The 19,890-nt window shown below is 38.8% G+C and overlaps 1 protein-coding gene across 2 annotated transcripts in view; it reads left to right on the forward strand.

Moving 5' to 3' along the window:
- SSBP2 (single stranded DNA binding protein 2) overlaps nucleotides 1-19,890 on the forward strand; it is a 200,490-nt gene that overhangs the window by 157,455 nt on the left and 23,145 nt on the right. For both annotated transcript variants that reach the window (XM_021710439.1, XM_021710440.1), the window contains 4 exons: nucleotides 676-743; nucleotides 5,793-5,841; nucleotides 17,102-17,137; nucleotides 19,263-19,317. In XM_021710439.1, coding sequence (XP_021566114.1) covers nucleotides 676-743; nucleotides 5,793-5,841; nucleotides 17,102-17,137; nucleotides 19,263-19,317 — 208 coding nt within the window. The remainder of the gene's footprint in view (nucleotides 1-675; nucleotides 744-5,792; nucleotides 5,842-17,101; nucleotides 17,138-19,262; nucleotides 19,318-19,890) is intronic.

Here is a 19,890-nt window from a genome sequence, read left to right on the forward strand (position 1 = left end):
CAGCCACTGCTCTCCAGTCTGGGTGACAGAGTGAGACTCCAACTCAAAAAAAACCCAAAAACAAAAAACAGTAGACTGTAGCCTTTATCTGTTGTAGCCTTGATATCAACAGAAGCTTGATGAGTTGTATAATTCATGTATATGTATTTTGAGTATAGTTTTGCTTTTATATATTCTTGTGTATTTATGTATTGCTGCATTTCTGTGTTGGATATGTTATTTTGTGAACAGTTGTTTGCATTCTCCTTTCTTATATTGGGTTCACCTGTTACTTTTTTTTTTACATGCTTTATGTCATTGTTCTGGGTCTGATAATTTAAAACATGTTTAAAAAGCTTTTCTTTAAAAACAGAATTTTGGATTAATGAATCATTTGAAAAAGTTCACTATTGTACAGATGTTAGGAAATTAATAAAGATATGTTGAATTTCATCAACCATACCTTAATCATGCTCCAGTGGCCTTACAATTTCACATAGTTATTAAGAGACATAAACCAAAGTGATTGCTAGAATAGAAGCAAAAGCCCAAGTGGACCCTTCAGAGAATGCGTTTCACAGGCGTTGTCCCATCAGGGTGACGTGGGAAATCATTAACCAGTTCTCCTTTCTTCCCCCTCCTCTTTGGTTTTGTTTTTTTGTTTTGTGGTAGTCTGACCCTTGGTTATCATTGCAGAACTATGGAGGTGCAATGCGACCCCCCCTGAACGCTCTAGGTGGCCCTGGGATGCCCGGAATGAACATGTAAGCCCTGCGCCATTCCTTGTTGTACGGTCTCGTCTTGTCCCCCCGTGACACCCTTTGTGAAGCACCAAGACCTCGCTCTCCACCACGCAGTAGTGCTGTCCGCATCCTTTCATGATATGCATGTCCTCTTCCTCTCGCAACCTTTGATTTTTTTCATTTTCAGGTGCCATAAGTAATCCACTTCAGCTAATTTTTTTTGCTAAGTACATAATCCCCTGTGTGTAGAGTCCATGAAGTGTGAGGCAACACTGACACCAGGACTTGGACTTAACTATACAGACGTAGATGAGTGAATCTTGTCAACCTGATTTTAACAGATGTGTAGTGTCTCCTAAGAGAGGGGTTTTCAACTCTTCTGGATGAACATGTCTTTACTTATGCTTTGTTGAGACTTCTTTCCGCACAGGAAGAATTCTCTCCGGTAGTTTCTTCGTATTAAAGAAGTTTCCATGGTACAGAATGAATTTCCTTTTGAAAATTCGAGACACACTTAGATAAGGAGTAAAACTCAAGATTTTTTACTGGAAAGGCCTTTCCAACCCAAAGAAAGCAATGTGTTTCTTTCAGCCAATAGAATGCAGTTTGTTAGGAAATTTTTATTTCTTTTTCATTATCCAACTTGTCATCTAAGCCCATATACACCAGGTGCTTGTTAGTGGCTTTCATCAATCCCCCAGAGTATCAGTTCCATGACATGACCTAGAGAAAGCTTACCAGAAATAATGAACGTGTTCCATGTGAGTTGTGGGTGTCTCAAACATGTTTTCCATCAGTCCATGTTTTGATTACTTACATATCAAAGTAAACAACTCCACCATCGTTTAATGGCATTGAAGATATACTGTGAAATAAACTGTTTTGATGTACGTAGGGATTTTTTTTTTAAGTTGCTAAAATCATTTTCATGGAAAGCAAATTTGCCCAAAATAGAAAATAGGTTAATAGGTGGGTACCAGCTAGACTCAAAACTAGCGGAACAGGAAAAAGTAGGTCACATTTTCCTATCAGGTCTTTTTACTTTTAAACTAAAAATGGACAGGCATGAAGTCTGACTCCTTAGATTCCTCAAAGGCTTAACCTTTTATTAATGGTTGCTACATAAGAAGTGCATAGTATCTTGTGCTTATGTCAAAACTGGAACTCTTACCAATAAGATGGAGATAGATATAAAATTTATCTACCTGAGATTCTCACTTTAAAATTCAGTAGATTTTAAGGAGTGTAATTTTGAATACTATGTATAAGTGTAATGAATATACGTTTTGAATACTGTGATCCAAAATTACCATTAAATATTAAGAATGTATCTGATATCATTTTGTACATTACTCCGCTTTATAACTGGCCATGTGGCCACCTTTAGGTCAACCTGATTTTGCCAGTTCAGAGAAAAAAATTATTTTCATGTGACCATTGAGAGACTCAAGTAGCTGCTTCAGATTGTCTAGTTGCTTTCTCACACATACTTAATCATGCACATATGTGTATACTTGATTTCCTAGACTACAGAGACTAAAAATATGGCTGAAAATTTTAATGCGATGTTTTTGTTGGTATTTGGTCTTAGGTTTCTTGTTTAAGTATGCTCAGATACTTTTAGAACTATTCCTATTGCATATCATCTTACTATTGATATAACTTCTGATTTGTAAAGAGCCCTTAAGCCTTACAGACTCTGATCTTCATTATTTGTTGCTATTTTTTTTTAATGTAAGGTCTTATACCATTTTTAGTTTTCTATAAATTAAGACTCCTTCAAGGACAGTGGAATGTAAGTATTTACATTTTTACAGTTGTAAAAATTTTCCCCTAGCAGGGAAACTTCTGAAGTATGGAAGATTCAATCAGAGAGAATAATTATTGTATTGATATTGGCTAGAAACCAAAAGTATATTTAAGGAAACATAAAAACTGAAGCACGTTATTTCCATTGCACTCAGTAGAGTAAGCATTATTGAAATTCATTCTGTAATAAATCTAACTGTATAATAGCAAACAAATATTTCTAACTGTATTTGTGGTTTTCTTCATGTTATTATTTTTTTACATGTTGGGGCCACTTAAAAATAGCAGGAAAAGGCTTTAGAGTGGTATCATCATAGGCTGAAACCATTGCTCAGCTACTAAAGTAACTAAAATATTGGCATGTTGAGAGTAAGGAGGGACCTGGCGGAGAATCCTGTCTGAATGGTTTTTCTTTAACTTGTCATTTTTTATTGTTTGCCAGGAGAGTACAATGACAATGAAAATACCCAGCCTTGGTCTCTAAAGTAATTAAATACTGTATTATAACTGGCAACTGTATCCCTTAATTGCAGAATAAGTTATTTGGAACAAAATTTTGGTAACTTTATTATTTTTAAAAAATCAGCCATCTCCACTAAAAATGATTAGTATATAATCTTTACATTTCCATGTTGTAAACTTAGAATAAGTTTTACATGTCATTTAAAATTAAAATAATTTATATCTTTAGGAGCAAAAGCTTAATCATAATTTAAGTAATTTAAAGTAACATTTAAAATTGTGGCCAAAATATAAGTGTTTTCAAATGCATTATAGATTATTTTTAAAAGGAAACTTGAATAGAGTAGTATGTTTCTAAATTGACTACATTTTTAACCAGTGTCCCAAGCATTCAGGATTCATTATGAAAGCACTCCTAATTCAACTTTGTGTATGATGCTGTCTTATGGAAACTAGGAAGACAAAAGGATTTCACAGGATCTTTTTGTTCTATTTCATATCATCTAGATTTATGAAGTTTATGTAGTGATTTTTTAAAAAATAAAATGAGGGTTAACTACAGAAGCAAAGAGGATTTTTCTCTTTGGTAGTCATGGTTGATTTGATTTCACTGAAATTAGCATCCTTATCAGAAAATAGAGTTCTATTTTTAAATTCCATTTTTCTCTTTATTTTTAAGTGAGGCTAGCCGGATTCTGCCTCCAACTATAGTTATATAGAAATTTCCATTCAAAACAATGCTTGTGCTATAGTTTGTAGATGAGTTCCTCAAAGGAGTGGGAATTGTGGGCTTATGGCATTATTCAAGAACTGCTCACAGCAGTAACCCCCACTTGACCCAGCACTGCCAGTGAACCTAAAACGCTTTAAAAATACAATGGCAATATTGGGGGAACTTATTTCCATATGAACTATTAGTACTGAATCAAATGTCTGATAATATTAAAATGAAATGTGTTATGAAATATATGGTAGGCAGAGACTAGATTATTATTTATCAAACAATTAAAATTCTTAAGTATTTTATGTTATTTATAACATAAATTCTACATTAACATTAATTTAATGCTGTTAAATTAAATGAATTGTTTAATTTTAACATTTAATTGAGTATGTTATTTTAACATTAGACAAATTTGGAAATAATAAATTTTTTATTATATTTAATATATCTTAGTCATACAGTACTTGTTGGGCCATAATATTTCAAAGGTGTAAGATCACTATCTATATAACATCATTGCATATACATTTTTGCTCTGATTTGCATATGGTGTATTTTTTATGTTGTCTTAAGATACATGTTCCCAGTTTCTTTACTGTGTTTTCTTTAACATCTAACTAATCGTGTGGATGGCTCCTACTACCCGTCTAACTAATTGTGTGGATGGTTTCACTTGGTCAGCACATATCTTAGGTTTTACTTCAGTTTCTGCCCACTAGGACATTGAATCCTGTATATAAAATCATTTTTTCTAAACTAATACAGTAAAAAATTGTAAAGTTGCCATCATTATCATCTTAGAGAGGCAATAGTTTCCAAGGACAGTCAGTCCTAGGGACCTTGCCTTCTTTCTCCCTGTGCACAAGACTTTGATCAAGTCCCCGCCAGCCTCATCCTCTTCATCTGTACCTCCTGCTATCTTGGGAAGAAATTCTAGCTGGGCATTCCCAACAGGGCCTCAGAACAGGATTCATGCCTGCCTTGCTACTTTCACCCCCAGGACATCCCAAAACAAATCTAAAAACAGTTCCAAATATCCCAAGCAAATATGGACAATGTAATAACTAACTTGGACAGCCTCTTCATCTAACATTCAGAGCTTTAGGTTTAAGGTCTCTAGAATCAAGGACATTTTAAGTTAAGAATGTTCACTCTCTTAGTGGTTAGAAGGAAGGGGAATTTCAAATAACCCTAATTACAGGGGACTGCCTGGCAGTAGTTTACTTTTCCTAAGACAGTATTTATTAGGTATACTATTGAATTCTAAAGCATAAGGACAGGAGACCTTTTTGACTTAACTAATTGTGTATTAATTTTGTTTCAAAAGTCTGTGTGCCCTTACAAGCTATGGAATATGAAACATTTTCCTCTATCCTAAAATGAAGTTATATATTGGCATACATTGGCAAAAATTACCTCCCACTTTCTTATGATTCACTCTGGCCACTGCCTTAAATTAAAATTATGAAAACAAGAACTTCAGTGTTCCCATTTAATAGCAACTACGTTGGCAGCACTGCAGATAATTAATAGATAGATATGGAAAGTAACATGAAGATACTCTGATTTTTCTAAAAAGGGGCAACTTTAGATACCTTTTATGTATATTTATTTGTAGCTTGATAAGAGCAATTGTTTTATATATATTAATATTTTATAAATTATTTTGAATGAGATACAGGTAGTGTTTAGATTAATGTTACAAGATTATAGTTTATATTTAGTTCATAATTAGTGCTTTTTATTCCAAAAGTGTTTTTATAATGATTTCATATATATATTTACTGCTATAAGTGATTGCTATTTTTTTGTTTATTCCAATAACCAAAATTAATATTAAAATAAAATGGGCTTACTAAAAGTAGCTTTATTTGGAAGAAAGCCATTTTTATGAAATGATAAAAATTTTGGATGTAAGAAATAAAAAAGCTGTTAAAGTAAATAGGGTAATTTCAGTGCTGAACTGGAACTGCAGGTAATTGAGTTGTAAATGTTAATGTTTTATGATTTGTTATTACTTATTGTGAGATACTCAAAGCATAGGTTACATTTTTATTTATCACATTGTTTTTTAGGGGTCCAGGTGGTGGTAGACCTTGGCCAAACCCAACAAATGCCAATTCAGTGAGTATATTGAAAATTATTTTTTAATTTTGGTATTTTAAAATTATTTTGCACTTTGTAACATTTAACAAAAATAATAAGAATCTTTCCCTTTTGAAAGCCTCACAATTGCTTGTACTAAACTTGTTTAAAAATTAATCATGTGAAAAAGAAATTTTGTATATATTTTTAGAAAAGGATGCGTAATTTCTGAAATTATATTTTTGTTCACATCAAGGTCTAATATAAACATATATTCCTTGTCAATTAACAGACTTTCAAAAATAAAAATAGAAATAGTGTGATTTAAGTGTATAGTAACCAAAATGTAGTGGTCTATGTCATAAAGTGGTTTGATCTCCTAAAGGAACTGTATTAATCACTAAGTCACCAAATCCCATCAATCTCTATTAGAAGAGCCCAAGTCATGATGATTTTACTTTCCATGCTGATTTCATCTCAGTTTGCCCTCTGCTGCCCTGAAAGGAGCTGCACCTTTGCCTCGTGTTTTCTCACTCTTGCCCATCTCTCTGTGGCCCTGATATCTTAGGAATTTTCCTTGTATATTTGTGTCAGTGGTTTGTCTATACAAATATTTTTCTCTCTTAATAATATCACAAAAATATCTACACAGATTGAGATGGTATAAATTTTAAAATTAATGTAATTTTATTTTGTGACCCTGGAGATGTTTTTCTTCTTGACTTTGAAGCCCTCTACTCTTCAGCATGTGAAAGAGGTCTGCTGTGTATGCTTGTGTAGTGTGTACACTTCACAAACGTGCCTGAACCAGGAGAGGCAGTAGGGCTGAAATACAAGGTGTATTCCCCTGTGGAGTCTGTGGGTATCTGTCCAGAAGGGGTGTTTCTTGCTAATATGCACAAAGCCATCTTTACTGGCTAGCAGTGGCCTTAATATCAGCTGATCTAGTGTTTAAGGTTAATTTAAACTTCAAGAGAGTCAAAAGTGAGGTGTGTGCAAGTATAGGAAAAATCATCCTAAATCCATTGTGGTTCTAAGGTTTTCTAGGTTTTAATAGTGATGGCTTTTGCAAATGAAATTATTTGGTCCACAGTGTCCTGTTCAGCTTCAGCAAACTTTTTTCTAAACTACTGTTCCTCCAGGCTGTTTTGTGACCCAGAGGCCCCTATGCTCCAGAGTAGTTCAGTGATTGGTGGGCAGGGGCACACCTCATCAACAAGGATACCTGCATAATGAACATATGTATACCTAACCCTGAATTGTACCTCACATCTTTAAAATTAAAAATAAATTTTAAATAAAATAAAATAAAAGTCACATTTGACTTCTGCAAAAAAAAAAAAAAGCAGCACTCATTCTTCTGTTTGCTTCCTGCTAACTGCCGTAACCAGTTCATTTAAGATTTCACCTTAAAGTGAAATCTGTCTCGCAGCTCAAGACTTGCTTCTTTAAACTTCCAATTAAAATGCCCATAAGGATGCAAAAATAATTTTTACAAGCCAGCCACCTTCCTACTGCCAGAATCTGGAGAGAATTTCTAGTTTTTGCTTGTCTGATGAAGCTAGAGGGAAAAACCCAGCCAGTAGTCCCTAGCTGTGTGAGCCTAATACCCAGACATGGGCACCAGCTCCCCTTCCATGTCAGCCCAGCTGGGCAGCCTCCCACCCTGCAGCAGCCACATAGGGCTCATGCCCCTGCCTGCCTCCAACAGAACCTGCACCCACACTCTCCCTAGCCACTTGGGTAGGCAGGATCTTGGGGCTGCCACCATTCATGAGGGCACATTGGATAGGGACACAGATAACACGTGAGCTCTGCATAAATGGCTTGTAGATTAGAGTCCTCTGTCTCTTCAGGAGCCCAGAGAGCTGAGACTGTGGAAGGGGAACACACTGTGACACTCTACACACTTTAGACCTCAAGAGACCCTAGGAGCAGGGCTCATGCACACCCAGCTGTGTGTGGGGAACACACTGTGACATGTGGGCAGGCCCACGCTCTAGACCGTAAGTGACCCTGGGAGCAAGGCCCGTGCACATCCAGCTGCCACCTGGCCATCAGGCTAAAGTGGCATTTGCCAGCATATGTGATGTCCAGTGTAGAGCCAGAAGCAGCCCAAGTCAGCACATCCTTGCTGAGCATCTCCCCCACCCAGTGTGTACACAGGAAACCTGGAGTCTTCTCTTCAAAGAGAGATGGTGGCACTCACCCCAGAGACGATTCTTATAAGAACAAGGAAAAAGTGTTGGAAAATGAATGACTTTTTGGCAAAGACTTAGGGATTCTATAAAACAGAAAGTGTTAAGAGGTATCTTTTCCTCCAGATACCACCAATTATTCTGTAGTGACAACTTGTGTGCATTATTTTGAATTCTGAGTTTCTTAGACTTCCTGTCTATATTTAATATTACAAGCACTTTCCAGTTTGCATCAATGCAGTTAGTCTCTGACTCCTCAGGGCAGCGATTGAAAATAGTTGTTTGTTTTGTTTTTGCTGTTTTCAGATATGTTTTATTTACTGTTTTTTTTCTTTTAAATGTTTATTTTGAAATAAACTTCAGATTTACAGTAAGATGGCAAGACAGTACAAAGAATTTTCATACACCCCTCACCTAGATTCCCAGGTGTTAATGTCTTACACATTTGCTTTATGATTTCCTCACTCTAGATAAACATGTTTTTCTATTTCATTTAATTTTCCTTAAGCTTTATCTTTAAATACTTTAGTGTGTGTCCTAAAAACAAACACATAATCTTAGTGCAATGATCAAAATAAGAAAGTTACCTTTGAAGTAATGCTAATTATTTTCTATCTGCAGACTGTATTCAGATCTCACCAGTTGGTCCAATGTCTTTTAGAACCAAAGAAAATCCTGGTTCACGTGTTTCATTCATCTGCCATGTCTCTTGTCTCCCTTAGCTTGGACAGGTCCTCGACTTTTTTTCCATCTTTCTTGACCCTGCAGTTTTGTTGGAAGCAAGCCAGTGACTTTTTAGAATGCCTCATGGTTTGTTTCTGTCTGTTGTGTGCTCATTAGATGTAGGCTGTACGTACTTGGCAGGGAAGCCTCAGAAGGAACCGCATTCTTCTCAGTATATCATTTCAGGAGGCGTGTTGGTGGCACTCTGTCCTGTGATTCATCATGCGAATTTTTTTTCTTTTCTTTTCTTTTTCTTTTGAGATGGAGTCTCACTTTGTTGCCTAGGCTGGAGTGCAGTGGCACGCTCATGGCCACCACAACCTTGATCTGCTGGGCTCAGGCGATCCTTCCAAGTTCCAGCCTCAGCCTTCCAAGTAGCTGGAACTACAGGCGCATGCTACCACACTTGGAATTTTTTTTTTTTTTTTTACTTAAGTAGAGATGAGGTCTCACCAAGTTGCCCAGGCTGGTCTCAAACCCTTGAGCTCAGGTAATCCTCTCGCCTCAGCTTCCCAATGTGCTGAGATTACAGGTTTGAGCCACCATGCCCAACCCATCATATGAATTTTAATCATGTGGACAAGGTGGTGCCTATCAGCTTCTCTACCATGGATTGCTGTTTTCCCTTTGTGGTTATGAACCTGGTGACATACTTAGAGGCTACAGTAAGTCTCCTCCTCCCCCTTAGATTGTCATCTTCTATTTTGCAGACAGTGATGATTCTTGACTGTATCACTTTACTTTGTTGGTGGCCAAATGTATATTTTCTAATTCCATCTTTCTCTCTCCATTTATTATTCAGTTTTCTACTCTAATGAAGAGTTTTTCTCTCTTCTCTACTCATATACCTTTATGTACATCAGATGTATTCATGAATTATTTCATTCAGTGAATTTAGGATGCTACAGTTTTTCCAAATTTGGCCAGTAGGGTCCTCTTTAAGCTGGATCCTTTATCCTTTTAACATGTCACTGTTATTGTCTGAGCACTTGGGAGTTCTTCTTACATTTTCTAGCCTTCATCATGGAAAAAGTCATTTCTCTCAGGACCTGGGGTTCTTTTAGTAGAAATTGATATTTCAAACCCATTGGGGTAATAGAGCTTCTAGGCCCTCTCAACTAACAGAATGAGGAAACCAATGTATGTGTACACACAACCACATCCTCTTCTCCTGTCTCTGTTAGCAGCATCAGTGCGCACCATGCTTTAACTAACAGAATGAGGAAACTGGTGTATAAGGGAGTAACCCCCCAAAAAAGGATTATTTATAAAAATTATGTATTTATTCTTTACTTCAGTCACCTTCAAAGTACTCTCTGATGCAATACACTACTCAAAACACTGCTCAAAGCTCGTCAATTTGGATGCCTTTTAGTGCTTCTGCCATTTTTTGTTTCTCTTCTTCCACATTAGCAAAACATTTCCCTTTGAAGACGTTTTTCATCCAGGGAAACAAAAAAAAAGTTGCTTAGGTTGAGATCAGGTGAATAAAGGAGGGTAGAGCACAAGGATCATGCTGTTTTGGGCCAAAAACAACTGAACACTCATCGTGGTATAGACAGATGTGCTTGTAAATCACCCATCATGAAATGGGCAAACATGTTGAAAGAATCTCAAAAAAAAAAAAAAAATTTTCTCTGAAGCTGAACACAGCCTCTCACAACAACGCTAGCTGGTACACTGATGCCAATGGGTTCCTAGAACACTTACCTGGTAGGGAAGCCTATACTACAAGGACCCTGCCCTCCAAAAGATAATTCCATTTTGGGGGTCTCCTCTCATATGTGCACACACACACCCACCCTTCTCTACTCCTGTCTCTGTGTTAGCAACAGCAGTGCCCATGAAATTCACTGAGCTCATTTCTTCCTATCCACCTTCTGTGTTCACAGCTGTCTGTTGCTAACTACAATATATTTATTGGCTTTCTTAATTTTTGTTCACAATTTTGTAAGTGTTTTAGTCAAAAATGCCTTTTACATGATAAAAGATAAACATTTTAAGGGCAAATTCATATTTTTAATTAAGAATAAAAGTATGATTTTGTTTTTAATTCTTGCCTTTTTAAATCTTTTTTCACAAAGAACTGTGCTCTTTGGTTAGGTGATATAGCAAGTTCTAATCATGAAGTATGTAGCATTTTATTGGAAGTAGACACTTTTGATTACAAAGAACAGAAAACTAACCATACTAGACTTATACTGAAAGAGAATGTTACTAGATCATATGTCTGGAAAGTCCAGATATACACTTGGTTTTAAGCACATTTGGTTCTGAGTTCAAGTGATGTCCCACCCAAGCCAAGGGGAGTAAAAGGAAATAGGAATAGTTCACCAAGGAAAGCTAAAGGAGAGGTTAGAAGGAAAGTAGGGACAGCAGGAGTTCAGGTGGTATGCTTGTCAACTCGCCAGTTACAGGGAGAAGAAAGAAGAAGCACCTTCAAGGGAAATATGAGACTCAGTTATGGTGACTAAGCCCACAGGAAATAGAAATGTATTACTCCAAATAACCTCTGCTCTGTAAAATAGATGCTCACTTAAAAAAAAAAACCACTAAAAAAGTAATAGAATATTTCCAACTTTGAACTCAAGATAATGTCTTGATGTTATCTTCCCTGATTTCTAGTAAAAAAAAAAAATGTTTCACCGTAGTTTGACACTTCACAATTGAAGAGAGGTAATGATCTGAAATATAACTGATCACCTGAGAAACACAAAGTGAAAGACCCCAGTTCCTCGTCTGCCGTCTCCTCAGCACCACAGTCCTGGGGTAGGACTCAGGATGTTCAGGATGCTTGGATTCCTGTTGTGGCTCTTAAATTGTCTGTCCCGCTAGCCACACAGTAGACATGGCCCTTGACTGTCTCCTTTGTCAGACAGTTCTCCAATTCTGACCTCACAGCACTCTGATTGTGCTAGTCTTCTGCATCATCATATTTACCTCTTTTATATTATTTATTTTTATTTTAAAGATATGTAGTACAATTCAGGGTTCGGTACATATGTGCTCATCGTACAGGTAAAGTTTAGGCCTCCTTTTTCTCCTACTTCACCTCGTTTGAGATCGGGTACCCTTCATTGTGCGATGCTTGGGGTAGGGTTGAGGGAGGATTTAGGGGAAGTTGAAGGTAACTTCCAACCTCTGACCCCATGTATCTGGGAGAATAGGAAGTAACACAGCTGAGCTGGGACATGGGGGAAGGGATGTGTTCAGAGGGTAGTAGGAAGGCCGACACTTGTTTTAACTCTGAATGTTAAATCTGAAGTGTCTGAGGGATGCCCTCACCCTTCACCAGTGCCCCTGCCTGTGCCCATGGCTGGGCTGACACATGCTGTGACTGCAGCCTCGGTGCTGTGCTGGCACCCATTCTGACTGCCAACCTGTTCCTCTGTGGTGGCTCCAGTCCTTAGTGCCTTCGCCGTGCCCTGCCCTGTCGTTGACTCTTCCCTACCTGCTAAAATTGCTTTATACTTTGAAAAACCAGGAGCCTCACTTTCTCTGGATTCCAACTTGGCCTCCGGTGTTTTAACCCCTCGTCCTCCTTCCTGGCTCAGGCACAGACATGTTCTCCACACTGACCCAGCCACTTGTCCTCCCGTGGTTGTTCTTCGTGTACTGCTGGTCACACTTCCAGAGGGGCCTTCAGTCTGTCCCTTTCCTCACCTTGACCGTCCCCTGGTGCTGTGCTCATGAACAAAACCCCAAGGCCGCCTTGCCCCGGCACCAGGACTGTCGTTGACAGGACATTTCTGTCCCCGTCCCTAGTCCACTCATCCTCCCACATGCCTGCCTCCCCAGCCTCCCTCCAGATCCTGCACCCCTCAACCTTCCTGCCTCTCTCATCCGTGCATGGTGGTGCAGCACCTGCAGTGCCTAAGGGTGTGAAGGAAGGTGTCTGGAATCAAGTGCTCAGCCCACCTCTGTCTTTTCCTGAGCTACCACGACCACCACTGACCAGGCAAAGAGGACAACTCATCCTCTGTTCTCATCATACCTGATCTCTCAGATACTCAACTCCTTGGTTTTATTTTACATATCTGCATTTCTTTTTTTCATTTCTTAATTTCATATTTTTATTAATTTAATCATTTATTTTTAGCTTTAGTTGTGCCACAGAAAGGTTAGAAGGCTTAAGGCTGACAGAGTTCAAGAATGAGCCCAATGTAGACGTTTCCTGGCTGAACTGCATCCATTCCCTTCTGTGTAAAAGTCTATGTGGTTGACTTTTTACAAGGTGTTTTCCTCTGATTTCCACCCAGTCATGATACACCCTTTCTGTGCTGGTAATGGGTAATGTTTTCTAATTATGTTTCTGGGCTGCTTCTTTTTTCACGTCAATGTTCTCATATGGTTTCAACTATTACAAAATCTAGTCAAGGCCTAGATCAAGTATTGTGTCCAGCATAAAGTGGGAATTTATTCAGTTGAAGCTATGTCATTGGTCCAGGTCTCCAACAAAGTCTACACCTACCCTACTGGAAGTGTGTTGGTCACATCAACCTCAGCCTCTACCTGTGACTTCAAATTCAACATGTCCAACATCTCCCCGAACCTGCTCATGTCTCGAATCTCTTTTGGGGGGGACCCCCAAAATCAGGATTTATTTATAAAAAATTGCATATTTATTCTTGCACATTTACATTTCAGTCATTTTCAAAGTACTCTTTGATGCAGTATACTTATCCAGATGCTTTTTCCACTGCTCAAAACAATTTTTGAACTCATCAATGTTGATACCTTTTAGTGCTTCTGCCATTTTTTGCTTCACCTCTTCCACATTGGCAAAACATTTCCCTTTTTTGAGAATTTTTTTTTCATCTGGGGAAACAAAAAACCATTGCTCGGGAAGAGATCAAGTGAATGTCGGAGTAAAGCATGGGGATCATGCTGCTTTTGGTCAAAAACTGCTGAATACTCAATGTGATGTGGGCAGGTACACTCGGATATCAGCCATTATTAAATGGGCAAACACGTTGAAAGAATTGCCAAAAAAAAATTCACGGAAGGCAAATGCAGACTCTCACAACAATGCTAGCTCGTACAGCAATGCTAATGTGTTCCTAGAACACTTACTTAGCAGGATAAGCCTGTACTACAAGGGGTTCGTCCTCCAAAAGATAATTCTGGGTTTTTTATTGCCCCCTCATGCATGAGTGGCAGCATTATCTCCCAGTCACCAAATTGAAACCTGGGAATTGCCGCAATTTGTTCCTTCCTTTGTTTGCCATTCCCAGCTTGTGACCAAGCCCTGCCAGGCAATGTGTGAAGTGCCTTCCCAAGTCTTCTACTCCCCCATGACCTAACCAGCACCATCTAAACCTGTCCACACTGACTCGTACCTGGGTCCTCACAGTCTTCTAACTTGTGTGCATATCCCGTGATGCCTCTAGACTTTTTCTGAAATGAACGTGTGAGTACATCTCTAAAACCCGCAACTCCTGACTTCTCACAACATAAATTCCTTCATGCCCTGACCACGCAGCCTCCCACTTACCACGACCGCTGTGAGGCCCACCCTGCAGCCTCTGTGCACAGTCACACATTGTTTTCCAAAGATATTGTGTTGCTCAGATTTCTTTTCTTTCTTGTCTTTCTGGTGGGCATCTACTCTTTGTGCTCTCAGCTTCCAGCGCAAATTCATCTTCTGAGCCACACAGGGCTTTTGCTCACGGGGTGGTGATGTCTTCCATCTTCACACAAGGCTGCCAGATCCTGCTGGTAGCTTTCAAGAGTGCAAGTTCAGGAAAGTGCGGGCAGAAGCCCAAATGCTGATGCTTAATAAAGGAATCAAAGAATATGAAGTAGAAGCAGTTGGTGTAAGCCAAAATTAAAGCGCTTGACAGGATAAAAATGGGAAAAAATCACAACTAGATGAGGTAACATTTTTATATTATTTCAAAATGTTTATTATATTTAACTGTGTTTGAAGGAGTCATGAGGAAGGAGAAATTAAAAATATAAAAGGAGCAAGACTTTAGGAGAGTAGGATGCTGGGAGGAGCTGACTTTGGAAACAGAAAATGTGCTTCTTTCTAGGTGGGATGAATAGACAAAAAATTAAATCTGTATATGGTGGAGTGCTGAACTGGAATTAAGGCATGGCAAGAACTCGGCAGTGTTGATATGGGATGGGAAGGTGGAGCATCTAGAGGTGTTCAGTATTCAGGGATTTAGTGAACTGTTTGTTAAACTATTGGTAGCTGAAATCTGCAGCATGGGAATATTTACACCAAGGTAATTAGCAAGTGCTGTGAATAGAGGCTTTTGTTCCACATGACATTTACTGGGTGTCCTGACACATCAATACTAAGCTTCAGAACTTTCACAAAGACTGAACAGACAGTAGGGAGATGGAGAACTTGACTCCATTTTAGACTTTGCCAGCATTGCTTTGTCTTTCCCTCCAGGATATGTCTGCTTAAAACAGAAAGATTGGCTAGGGGTGATCAAATAAGTGGAAATTAACAAAGTAGGCTTTAGGGTAATGAATTTAAGATGTGGGTGGGAGAAATAAAATGACAATGGCGTGGAAGGGTGGCAGAGGCCACCTAGCCGTGCACCCATAGAGAACTAATGTTCTAGGTAAGCGTGAAGGAGTCAGGATGGTAGAAGGTGCTGACTGGAATATAGAGTAATTTTTGTGTCATGAGGAATAAGAAAGATATCAGGCAGGTTAGGCAACGGCAGTGTTCAGATCTCTGTGTAAAGAGCTCCAGGATGTGCTGGTACTCATGGAGGAAGATGGGCTGCATTTGCAGAGTTAGGAGGACAGTGACTGTGAATTCCACAGACCTGAGGGGGCTCCACTGGATCTTGTAGTTGCTTAATAGCATATAGACAGCTAGAGTGATGGAACAACATGAAACATGAAACCCACGTGAAACCACATAATTAAACATGAAACCCACGTGAAACCACATAATTAAACATGAAACCCACGTGAAACCATGAAGAACAAGGAGGCTGCAGGCATGGGTACATGAAATCTGTCCTAGGTGCCAGTAGGTGAGTTGATGATTGGAAAGGGCCCAGGTTTAAATTAGGGGAAGCAGTGGATGGGAGTCGATCATGGACGGAAAGGGTCCCAAGGGAGCAATGTTGTTTTCACCCACCACAGCATGGGAGATACTTCTGCCATGAAGGAGCTCAGAGCTTGTGGAAGTAGCCCCTTCATTGGCGGTGCCAGGTGTTCTGGCATGGCCATCTGTGGTGCTGAATTCCCATGGGCAGAGCCTGGCACTACGTGACCCGGGCTCACAGCAAAACAAGCACATCAAATGAGAAGGAGAAAGACTTTCCAAATAACTTAATATTAAATATTTCCCCCAAAAAAGCACCAGAGAATTATGTGTCAAGGGGAAATCGTAACTTTGTTGTACTTCCTTGTTCTTCATGGTTTCACGTGGGTTTCATGTTTAATTATGTGGTTTCACGTGGGTTTCATGTTTAATTATGTGATAGGGTTGGGGTGAGGACACATTTAGAGCACAGGCACCAGCATCTTCTCACTGCTCCCAGGGTCCTGTTCTGGTTCTGGCTGACTTCAAGTGGATAGCAATGTTTTTAGCTTTTTTCAAAATAAAGCAAAAATGTCTTCATGGCTGCACAGCATCTTCGTGCAAGTGAGCTAGTGAGCTTGTGTGAAATGAGAATATTTGGATTTAACTTTCCCAATAACATCCAGTCAAGTGCTTATTTTTAAATACAGGCTTTCCAGTTTTTCACTTAAATTATCACAGCAATTTGGTGTCAGTATCTTCTAATCTCTTGAAAAGATCTTGGTTAAAAACTTGATTTGCAGAGGAGGAATTTGTTCATTTGTGTTCTCTACAAATCAGTAATCCTTGGAGACTCATATCAGGAAACTTACTTGCATCTGTTCTACTGTTTTCTAGTAGCTCATTAGAAAGGGAAGAGGAGGGGAAGGTCTCTGTGAGATACTGGTCCACACAGCATGAGTGTCCTGGCCAAAAACCTGTCTTTAAAAAAGCAAAAAAGCACACAGCTTAGAAGGTTCATGTGTAAAGGCTACTGATTTGAAAAAGTGTGGTTTCCCATTTTTAACAACACAAGTGTAATTTCTACTTACAGAATAAGTTATTAGTATCAAGCAATGTGTACAACTTAACCTGAAACCTATCCAACTTAAAGCTGTAATTCTGAATTCCTCTTGACCAAAATCTGCCTTCTTTTGTGAAAATCCAAGATAATATTGCAATTATTCAGTTTTCCAGCACTTTAATTCCTTTATCCTTTACTATCCTTTATGATACATTTTAGAACTTGATAAAAGTAGGAAATAAATTCATCTTAAGTCAATGTCCATACTGCCATATGAATCAGTTTTTTATTTTTATTTTTGTCTTATTCATGTTCCAGATACCATACTCCTCAGCCTCTCCTGGGAATTATGTAGTAAGTACATTTGGGTTTGTTTGCTCATAAGAATTGATGTTACATTTTATTTGGGTAATGAAATAGTTGTCCAGATGTTAAGCAGAGCCCCATGTATTGGCCAAGAAGTGAGCATCTTGAATTGTTTCCTCTGCCAACCTCGTACATATGTTGGTTTTCATTAGTGAGGCAGTTATCAATCTGGCCAGCTTGCCCTGGGCACCGTGCTTTGCTTCAGCATATGTCTCTGAAAACCAGTACAGCACCCTCCATCCAATCATGAGGCGAGGCGTCCCCAGTTACACAATGACGTGCTCGAATTTGTGATTCTCCAGGAAAGTAATCTGCACCCCAGCCCTGCGCCACACACAGAGTCTAAGAAGACATTAAACTTCTTCCCAATCACAAAGTGAGTCAGACAGCAGGATAATGACTAGGAATTTGAAAGGATCCTTTAGTTTTTGTCATTCTTAGAAATCGAGAACACTGATTTTTCTTATTATTATTTGGGACACATTACAATTTTCCAAAAATTCATAATGACATGAAGTTGAATGAACATCTTTTAATGACCTCCTAAACTTACAAATAACCTTGTAATAATCATCGCGTCATGATCCTTGTTAAATATAATACAACATTTAGGAGGAAATGCCAAACAGAAAAGCGAGGATAAAATGGTAACAAGGAGGTCTGGGCTTGGGTGTATGCCTGTCTTTCCACCTCGGAAGGTCAAGGTGAGAGGATCCCTTGAGACCAGGAATTTGAGGTTGTACTATGCTATGATTGCACCACTGTACTCCAGCCTGGCAGCAGAGCAAATCCCTGTCTATTAAAAAAAAAAAAAAAACCATGGTAACAAGGGAAACATTTCCTAAAGAAATGTTCAGAAGTGGTGGCGAGCTGGAGGGGGAGAGGAGTGCATTAAGAGGAAAGCTAACTTGCACTTCACCTACCATGGAAATCCAGGCTTATTAACGGTGAACACACACCCTGGACCTGTGTGCGTGATGCTCAGTGCTCAGCTGTGCAAACTGAGCACATCCAGCTTCCATTGTGTGTTCCATGAGACACAAGTGAAAAATAAGAAAATGTGGGTAAAACCTGTATTTCTGTGATGTCACTTAAGAATACACCAGGAGTGGTAGCGCACGCCTGTAGTTCCGGCTACTTAGAAGGCTGAGGCGGAAGGATCGCCAGAGCCCAGCAGATTGAGGCTGCGGTGGCCAGGAGCAGCCACTGCACTCCAGTCTGGGTGACAGAGTGAGACTCCAACTCAAAAAAAAAAAAAATGGCTGATACATAGTTTTATGAAATTATAGACTTTTATTTGAAAGGAAATTTGTTTATTAAGAAGCAAATTCAGATGTTTTGAAATAATTGGGAGGCTGTGCCCACACATTCAGAATGAAGTGAACATTCAGCCCCTTGAAAGTCTATGTGTCACTGTACACAGAGTGTCTGAAAGCCTTAAACTCAATGCCCATGTTCTCCATTCTTTTGGCTGAAATAGCTCAGTGAACTTTAGAACAGTCCCATTTCCATTTGGGCAGCCTAGGAGCCCAAGGTCTTAACCAGGCACCTGTTGTATCTGGTGTGACTGGGAAGGCACAGTGCCTCGGGGCCACACCTGGCGCCATCCGAGGACAGACATTGCCCTGACGTGCTTTTTAAAAATAAAAACCAATAAGTGAACATCTTTTGTTTTTAAAATATATTCTCTAAACACATCTTTGGTTTGCTATAAAAACCAGTAATTTAAAATATAAGAAAATTATAGTAAACTAAAACCAAAATGCACAGGAATGGTTTCTTTGTGGATTTGTAAAGGCCCTAATTATTGGGTGGTTTCTGCCTAACCTCATCATAACTGATGTGATTAAGTTGTGCTTAATAAATCAGCATTACAAGCTCATTGTTTTTGGAAACTTGTCAAAACAGTCTCAACATATTTAAGCTAAATTATGTTTTGCATAATATTGAAATGATTTTGCATTCAAAGAAAATAAATTGTCGAGAAAATATATTTCCTCTCTTATTTTCAAATTGGATTATTGTAGAGATAAATCTAACTTTCCTTCTGTTTTTTTCTTATACTGTTCAATGCAATGCCTTATTTTTACTGAAATTTTGTGTGACTATTTAGGGTCCTCCAGGAGGGGGTGGCCCACCAGGGACACCCATCATGCCAAGCCCAGCAGGTATGTAACCAAACTAGTCATGTGGACAACGACTGTTAGAATAGAATCACAGAACATGAAAATGGTCGTGAACTACAGTTAGTGATGTTCATTGTCTTACGATGGTTAGAGGAGAGGTGGTAGGCAGGAAGAGACAGTTTCCTATGTAACCACCATCCAGCTGTGCGTTTGGAAAACTCGTGTTTTCCAAACAGGAGGGACTGAGTCAGGGAAGGGACTGAGTCAGGAGGAACAATGTGTTGATTGCTGATTGAGAATGGCCCAGTAATCTTTGTAACTTATAGATTCCTGGAGATGAGAAAAAGATCCAAATCATACAATTTAGGAAAATTCTCAATAAGTGAAACATTAGATACACGGATCTGTTAGGTTTAGGTACCAAATTCAGTCCACTACATCTGTTGTCTCACTAAGGTGAGTGGAAAAGTACCTACAGTACTGTTTACTTACCTGTCTGTAGGTGTTTATCATTTAGCTGGTAAACTCACTGGATAGTGAGAAAGGCTGTTTTTAACTTCTAAACTAAAATATTCTTCAATATTTCACAATAACTTTATATAGTTGTTTAAATAG

The sequence above is a fragment of the Carlito syrichta genome, unplaced genomic scaffold, assembly GCF_000164805.1.
Source record: "Carlito syrichta isolate Samal-C Ts95f unplaced genomic scaffold, Tarsius_syrichta-2.0.1 Scaffold288979, whole genome shotgun sequence".
NCBI classification, from domain to species: domain Eukaryota; kingdom Metazoa; phylum Chordata; class Mammalia; order Primates; family Tarsiidae; genus Carlito; species Carlito syrichta.